At 35.3% G+C, this 8,861-nt stretch overlaps 1 protein-coding gene across 1 annotated transcript; it reads left to right on the plus strand.

Moving 5' to 3' along the window:
- Positions 1-1,052: 1,052 nt before the first annotated feature.
- On the plus strand, positions 1,053-8,569 carry LOC104911808 (tyrosine-protein phosphatase non-receptor type 4-like). The gene is made up of 4 exons (XM_019617256.2): positions 1,053-1,238; positions 5,894-6,001; positions 8,330-8,372; positions 8,466-8,569. Exons 1-4 carry the CDS (start codon positions 1,101-1,103, stop codon positions 8,546-8,548), a joined length of 372 nt encoding a protein of 123 aa, XP_019472801.1. The 5' UTR covers positions 1,053-1,100; the 3' UTR covers positions 8,549-8,569.
- The last annotated feature ends 292 nt before the right edge of the window (positions 8,570-8,861 follow it).

Genomic DNA, 8,861 nt, shown 5'->3' on the forward strand with positions numbered 1-8,861 from the left:
TATTTGCAGAATAAGGGAAAGTTTTATAATCAGTTTGGAGAATGTTTTACTATTTTTTTAAAGGTATTTATTATTTCAATGTATTGTCAACTTAAGTTTTGGGACTTTCTGTTTGCTTACACCCTTATCAAAGTATGTAGAAATAGTTTGTCAAGTGTGTAATTAAGTGAATTACAGGGCCTGAATCTGGCAAGTACTTAAGAATGTAACTAGTGTCATTGGACAGGACTAATGGCATACTGAAAGCATGCATATAAGCACTTTGCTGAGCCGGGGTTGCAGGATAATCATTAGAAACTCAGTTTTGAAAACTGAAAGTCACATTTCAACTCTTGGATTTCGTTTATCAGCACATAGCTCAAGGGATAGGCGTCAGTTGATCTCCATTCCTTGTGTGGAAAATAAGAATAGTTTGTACTTTCAAACGAAATACAGAAATCCAATCAGTTGAAAAAATGGAAAAAAACCGACACGTGGAAGATCTAGTAGTTTAACAAACCTTTATCTACTCATATTGTAAGGCTAATTCACTTATCACTCTTGTCTGATACTTGCACAGTGAATATGTAAGCCTTGCAGAAGAATGCACCAGAGTCTTCGTGTGTGTGCTCTGTTCTTTTTGCAGTCATTCTCTATACTTCTGATGTAAGATGGTCTTTTTTGCTTTTTTGTACTGAAATTAATTTTTAATTACCTCTAACAGTGGGAGCTTAGTGTAGCCTTGATGCACAGCAATTAAAAGGCTTTTTGAAGTGAAAATGCAGTTCTGAATCATTTCATAATAATAAACAAGAAAAGAAATAAAACAAAATCGCCAATCACAAACAAAACAAAAAACTTAGGGAGGGAGTGGACAATGAACAGCAGCTGAAGGACTTAAAGAACTGAGTTTCTTAGAATAAAGTTGTGTTGTAATTTGCAAAACATTTTTTCACTGTTAGATACCGTGAATTTAATATTCATTTTTCTTTTGCATGTGATAGAGATTTTAGCAATAGACTCATTGTGTCGGCTTTCTTCAATGTACTGCATCCTAGACTTGCATTTTCTGACCTTTTGATTTTATTTTTGTTTTGCCTAAAGACCCTGTGTGGACAGTAATGACCGCACGTTTCCGATTGCCTGCTGGCAGAACCTACAATGTACGAGCATCTGAGCTGGCACGAGACAGGCAGCATACGGAGGTGGTCTGCAACATTCTTCTCCTGGATAACACTGTACAAGCTTTCAGAGTTAATGTAAGTAATCTGATGATAGCAATGTCACTGAGCTTGCTTTCCTTTGCTTGATTTGTATAGGTAGAGTTTGACTTCCAAAATAGTATGAAGTATGGAATAGAAGGGAAAGTTCTGTTCAGACAGACATGCTCGTACTTGTACACACTGGATCACTGCAGACTGAGTCATTCTGGCATCCTTTGTAATACTAACATCTTGATTTCAAAATGGAATATACAGTGTATAGTTTATTTCTGGTAGTTTTCTTTATGGACTGAATGTTGTATAATGAAAATCAATTTAGCTCTACCACTCAGTTGAATAAGAAGTAAGGTTTTGGTTTGGTTTGCTTTTTTTGTATTTTGAGAACCAGTAACATGTAATGGCAGATCCTATTTTCACTGTGTTGCTAAGCTAAATATGTTCAATCATGTGGATGGTTATATTTAGTTACCGTTGCCATCTTATAGTACCTCTTTGCTTTTGCTTTTGCTTTCCTCAGATTGTGTTCTTGTTCTGTACCTTCTAATGCACTGTGGATGGCAGGAAGGAAAATAGGAAACTTGTTGAATGCTGAGGGCTGTTACTGGGAAAAGTGAATAGTTTTCCAAATGAGCTTGGAATACATTATTCATCAGATTTGTTGATTGGAAAAAGAAATAAAAATGAGTATGTTCATATTTTGTGCTTAGAAGTGCAACCATTTCCTTGAACTACTTCATCCCTTTTACCCCTCCTTCCTCTGCGATATTTCATTGCTCTTCTGTGCCTATTAATTCCTCATCCTTGCTAATAGTTTCCTGGTCTGTGCTACCTGCTAAAAAGCAGGATGGGATTGAAGACAAGCATCAAAGGTAAATGGGAAATTGGAAATGTGTTTCTTTCAAGTGCTTATGTTTGCAAGATGGATATTGGAATGGAAGAGTTTTTGTGGGTGTTCTCCCCCCCACCCTCCCCCCCAAAAAATAATTCAGTAATATAAGTAATAGTTGCACAGCAGTTATGGGCAGTGATGCTTCTTTTTGATGTAAGTGTCCAAAATCTACATCAGCTCTTAAGAGAATGCTAGCACCTGTGTAGCTCTAACTAGCAAGCTAGATCAGTCTGGGACTGGTTGTCTAGAGAACAACTAGTCCTATATAGTCAAGTATCTATACTGTCTCTCCTGAGAATGTGTATGGTCCCTGAGACCTGCGATTCTAGCATAATATATTTTTTGGTTGCATGGATCACTGTTTATTGCTTATTTAGACCAGCCTGGGAGTTTAGGAAATAGAAACTTCCTATGGGGCTCTAACTGTTGGTTCTCTGTCTTAGATTCTATCTGTTTGGTTGCTGGTGATGTTGTTTAGTTGTTTTTTTGTTTGTTTGTTTGTTTCAGAGGTAAGGCCATAAGAATACCCTTATGTTTTCTATCACAGTAACATACGTGGTACGTGGATTTTCAGGGTTTATAGCTGTGTGACTGAATTGCGGTTGGTGCAATGCTTGACAATAAATATTAATGGTGTTATTTTCAGAACAGGCAGAACAAAGATAATATCAAAAAAATTAGCATAGCATTTTTCTCCTGGGGTTTGCTACAGGTATCTTAATGGTTTTAAAGTTTAATTACCTGAAGTATGAAGAGCTGTATTAATAAAAATGTACTCAAATGATATTTCTCTTTCAGCAGCAGAGTACTGATCACAGGGACTGTCTCTTGATAATTTATATGACGTGTTCTAAGTTCAGATTTTAACCAACCTTTTCCATTGATCTGCAAAATAGGCATTTTTTGTGTGCTCAACATTACAATGTACAGAGCATAACAAATCAAAGTAATCCCTGTGGACTGTAGTTAGCCAAAGGTTCTTTTGAGTTGGAGTTAGACTGTATGTATGTCTGAGGAGTAGAAATTTTCTCTATAAAATGCTCTACTTACTAAATGAAGAATTCCTACTTCCACTTTGGAAAGCATACTGTCTAAAGGGCATAGCTGCATGAAATGAGAATGGCTGTAGTTAGTAACCTGATGACAATGATTTGCATAGACCTCCTTCTTCAGGTTCTTATTATTTTTAATTTATTTTGATTCGTTGTTTAAATACCTCAAGTTGTAGCTTTTCCATGCAGGCTGACTTTGCAGTATTCCCTGAAAATTAGTACGAAGTGATCACACTTGGGGGAAAACTAAGGCAAGATAGATGGTGTGAAAAGTATGTCATACTTCTTAAACTACATATAGTGATGTCTAGTATTGATTTCTTCTGAAAGGCCAGTATTTGTGAGACATTTTTCCTTTCATAATTTCTAACAGGTATGCATGAAATCTTAATACTTCAGCTCAGCAAAAATGTTGGTGTTCTGTATCCAGCTGCTCAGTAATTATTATTCGCTAACTGTTCATCATTCAGTTGTGAAAATACCTAGTTACAGTGCACCATGTTGTGTTAGATGTTGGATATCACTCATTGTTTTTATATTTTTCCATTATTCTGTGCTTTAAGAACTATTAATGTTTATCCCTAAGAATAAAGCACATTTCTTTGCTAAACCCCCTATATAAATTTCTATTTTTTCATTCAAAAAAGGCAAAAATTATTTTCAGTTATTTTCCTACTTTCTGTAGCAGCTGCCCACTGGTTGAGATGCTGTTCCAAGTATTTTGGACCTTTCACAACAAACAGGATTGTGACCTTCCCCTGCTCTGGCAAGCTACAAACATCAATGTATAAATATCGAAGACAGGTTGAACTGAGGTCTGGTTCTACTAGATGCTTATCTTTGTTTTGTACTCAGAGTAAAACGTTCTCATCAAAACAAATTCTTCATGTTGAAACTTGTCTCTTCTTAGCAAATTTTCTGCTTTATTTCAGGAGAAATAACTTTCACTCTTCATTCTGCCTTTTAGGGGCAGTTCCATTCATGGCTTGGCTTCTTTGCTGCCATGAAATGACATTTCTGTTCTAGCTAATTCAAAGTGACCAGCAGGTTCTAAACTTTCAGTATTTTTTAATTTAGAAACAATTGGGGTTAGATAGTTTAGAAACAAGATAAATTCTCACATTTAGATTTTTTTTAAGAACAGAATTGATACCTGTGTGTTCCTTGAAGAAGTAAATGCAAGTCTGCAAACTCCAAACGGTCTCCTCTTTTCTGTTAGTGTCATAACTTCTTAGTTTGAATCTGATTGAAATCTAAATAGGGAAAAATGCCAAGAAGTAATTTGTGCTGCTATGTAATTTTAAAATTAGTTTAATTTGTTGAAAAAATTGTACTGATTACTGTTTTCAAAGTATATCAGAAAACTCCTAATTTAGTAAACATGTAACTGTTTCTGGAATTGTACATAGAAATTGTCTTGTGCACTTGCATTGTCGTGTATTTGTTATGCTGACATCTGTGGGTTTTTTCTTTGCTTGTTTTCATTTCTTGCAGATGGAATTTTTTTGTTAGCGAACTTTTTAACAGCATTGATAGCATTGATTGTTTTGTTAAACATTAAGAAATCTTTTTTTGTTTCTGGTAAGTATAGCACTTAAATCACTTTTACTTTGCTAGATAAATGGATGTGAGATACGTGGCTTGTGTAACTTAAATATCCAGAGCTACAGCTGTGTTTGCCCTTCTGGCATCATTTCGGGCATAATTTGTTGATAACCATTTTCTCTCTCTCTTTCTCTCTCTTTTTTAAATTATTCTAAAATAAATAGTCAGCCTTCTTGGAATTTTTATCTCCCAAATAAATTTATCTCCCAAATAATCAGCTTAGGCTGATTACTCAGCTTCGGTGTATTTTCAACAGAATGAAAAAAAAAAAGGCTTTGATAGGATGCTCTTTGATGTGAACAAATGTCTGAATATGACCTGTAGATATTTCTCATTTGTGGATATTAAAACCTTCTGACCTTTTTATTACACAGTTTAGATATAAATGCTGTGAAAGTAAACTATTTTAGCTCTTGTCAGGAGCAGGGTTATTTGATAGTAGGACAGGAGTCTTTTCTGTTATTTTTCAAAATACCTTATTGCCTACAGTAAGCAAGGCAAGGTGCCTCTGATATCCATTCTAGTATCAGTAGTACTTGGTTGGCACCTAAGTGCTGTTAGAAGTTTGCTTGGTGCTGGAGAAGTAGAAAATCTGGGTGCAAAGAGTATCAGTCAGAATCAGTTTATTTGAATTAGTTAATGTAGAGTAACACTGCTGCTCAGCTGGATATCTGTCTGTGTCATTAAACTTTCAATATGCTGGTTCACTTAGATTCAGGAATAGGTTTTTGGATAAAATAAGTAGGAATAACTTGCGCAGGCCTGAAAAACCTTACTTCAAAATTCAGTGTCCCTAACGAGGCTATGAAGTCCTTTGTCAAATCCCAGCCTCTCTTTTTCTCTCCAGTAATCCTTTTTAAGTATCAAATTTGGTTAATGAGCGGCTTTCAGAAGTAACCATGTAGCTAGCTGAGAAACTAGAAGTTTTCATCGTTAGAAAATGAACAAGAAGAAGGATAATTTCTTACATGTGTTTCAGAGAGATGGTGCTTCTCTTAAAAGAATACTGCTAGGATACACGTCATGATACTTAAAATGTGGCATTATACAGCACATCTGAAAGAATGTGTTAGTGCTCTACTGGAATCATTTGTGTGTCCAATGACTTTTCTGTTAAACACCTATACATGTCTTATTATTTGCAGAAACACGATCAGGGACAAGTTCTGTTGGATATAGTCTTCAAACATCTCGATTTGACAGAGAGGGATTACTTTGGTTTACAACTGGCAGATGAACCCACTGATAACCCTGTAAGTCAAATCTATTTTATAAATCATTATACTAATTTAATATGTGTGAGTCATGTTTAATTCTTTACAAGATACTTAATTGTAAAATTTTAATTTGTTCTTTTTGATAGGTCAGATTTTCTACAGGGACACTATTGATTTTTGATATGATGGGCATGATGCATTGAAAAGTACTGCGTCTTGTGGGATTTTTTTTTGTGATATCCCACACAGCTGCTCACTATGCACTGACTGATACCCAGGCAGGCCCTGAGCAGCACCCCCATCCAACTTCCCTCAGTTTTATAGTTTCTGCATGATGTCATATTGTATGGAATAACCCTTTGGCCAGTTTAGGTCAACTGATTCTTCCTCCAAGCCCCAGCTCCTTGTGCAACCCTAGCCCACCCAGGACAGGACAGTACAAGAAGCTGAAACATGTTTGGCTCTGTGCAACACTGCTCAGCAACAAATAAAAGCATCATTGTGTTATCAACATTTTTTTTTTCTTCCCTAAAGCTGAAACATAGCCACTACTATGAAGGAAAAATCAACTCTCTCCAGCTGAAACCAGGACAGTAATGCATCAATTTTCATATGTGTTTATTTGATGCACTTGAGAATGGTAGTTTCAGTGATAATTTGGTAGATGAGAGGCATGGGAATAGAATAGTATTTCTACAAGAAGGTGGAGCAGGATTAAGAAACTGAATTAGGGAGACATATTGGCGGAGGAAAAGGGTGAAGTAAGTAGAAAAATAGCATTATGTGTCATAAGGACAATAGAGGCAGGGTCAAATCAGCTGGCATAAAGAATAAATCAGATGATGTGAATTAATTAAATAGTTGTGAAAACTATCTGACTTAATTAGTAATAGTAATCAACATTCAAACAACATATTAAAATAGACAAACGTTGAAACTGAAAGAATGAATGATGCCTAGATAGTGAGAAATTGAGAACTTAATCAATGTTCAAGCTTTTCACTACTACAATTAGTGCATTTGGTGGTGCCTCTTGAGTATGTCATCTTTCTGCAGGGCTGGATGAAGTAACACTACTCTACCTCAACTAGGAGTTATTGTCATTGGTACTGCAAAAGGAAATGTGTGTCTTTGTTTTTCTTACGCTGATTTATTTTAGTCTATGACCTGAGGGGAAAAAAGTAAATTAACCTTTGCATTCACGTGAATTGCTGTTCATACTCCCTTGAGCAGCACTTTGGTGAAGAGTTGTTAGCTGTTCTTAAACAAATACAAGTATAAAGTTTACCACTTAAGTGTATCTGCAAGAATGGACATTTTGGAATGAAGTTTGAATTGGAGATATAGGACTCCAGAAATGATGGGCTTTAGAGGAGCATCACTGTACTCTGGGTCATTGTAAATATTGCTATCTTTACAGTGTTGTGCATCCTCTCCAATTGTCATTTGAGTTTGGTTGTTATCACCAAAAACTAAATGCTGCAAGTTGCAAGTGGAAGGTAAAATCATGAGGTTGTGCTCATTAAATAATTACTTAAAAGGAATATTGCTTGTTTTGTTGCATCTAGTTACTAGATTGAATGATCACCGTTAGTTGGAATATGAAATAAATTTTTTTTCTGAAATTCAGGCCTATTGAAAAGAGGAAATGTTTTGGTGTCCTGTTTTCTTTTCTAGCCCAGGTATTTTGTAAGTGTTTAGATCACGATTCATACCATTTACTACATGATAAGGGCTGTCAGTTAATCACCATGACAGATAAATGAAGGGGACTTTTTTGAAAAATGAGCATTTGCTACAAGTGTTTTATAGTCTCTAATTCAGTAAACCGAGTCTCTGATTTACAGGGTGGTAATGAAGGACATAGCAGAGGTGATTCTCTGGCAGTTGGAAAAGAATCTGAGAGTCAGATCTGGGATCACTTGATGGATTGCAGTTAGAAGAACCTGAACCTGGTTTAAGCAAATTAACTTCACATAGGGATAAATGAGTGTCACAGCCTTTTCCTGTTGCAGTTAGCTAATGTTAGATGATCAGTTTAAAGTATTGCTAAAATAGTTAAACACACGGAGATTGAGATCTAACCTCTGTTGGGCACAAGTGATGGTCATACTCTGGTACCCTGTTGCAGTAGTGCCAGACAGATACCTGGACAGTAGAGTTAAAATCAGGCAAAAAGAAGGAACTGTTGGTATCTTTCAGTGTCTTGTTACAGACTGTGATATGCCAGTAGGATATTTTTGCTTAAAGGAAAAGAAAAAAAAAAATCCAATAAATAAAATGCAACAGTTTCTTTATGCATAAGACTGTAACATATAATTTTTGATTTATCTGAAACTGGTATTACAATTTATCTCTTTCCAGAGGTGGTTGGATCCAAACAAACCTATCAGGAAACAATTAAAAAGTGAGTATGTGTATGCATTTGGTCAATTCATGCATTATTGTTGTTCTTTTCCAAGGTACCCTGATTAATTAGAAACACTTTTCTTGACTGTAGGAGGATCTCCTCACAGTTTGAACTTGAGAGTTAAGTTTTTTGTAAGTGACCCAAACAAGCTCCAAGAAGAATATACAAGGTAGGTCTAGTTAATTTATCAATAGAAGATTTTTATGGAAGGCTTATGTGTTAAGGAAAAATGGCTCTTTTTTTTTTTTTTTTGAGGTAGAACATGTAAATTTTTTTTGAATAATTTTCGTGTAGTGTATGTAGGCTTCTAATTTTTGCCTGAGAAGTGCAGGCATTAAATACGCATTCAATATAATAAAACCCTTTTATGAAAAAATATACAAATATATGTGCAAAGTGAAATAACTGCATAAAGAAAATACTATCAAGTAGCAACAAAAAAAACCAGCAGAAAAACAAAGGAAAATATTTAGTCATCATTCATCA

Source organism: Meleagris gallopavo, chromosome 7 (genome assembly GCF_000146605.3).
Source record: "Meleagris gallopavo isolate NT-WF06-2002-E0010 breed Aviagen turkey brand Nicholas breeding stock chromosome 7, Turkey_5.1, whole genome shotgun sequence".
NCBI lineage: Eukaryota > Metazoa > Chordata > Aves > Galliformes > Phasianidae > Meleagris > Meleagris gallopavo.

Coding starts and splice junctions, on each gene's coding strand:
- LOC104911808 (XM_019617256.2), top strand. CDS start 1,101: ATGACCGCACGTTTCCGATTGCCTGCTGGCAGAACCTACAATGTACGA. Junction 1,239..5,893: donor TACAAGCTTTCAGAGTTAAT/GTAAGTAATCTG, acceptor TATTATTTGCAG/AAACACGATCAGGGACAAGT. Junction 8,373..8,465: donor TATCAGGAAACAATTAAAAA/GTGAGTATGTGT, acceptor TCTTGACTGTAG/GAGGATCTCCTCACAGTTTG.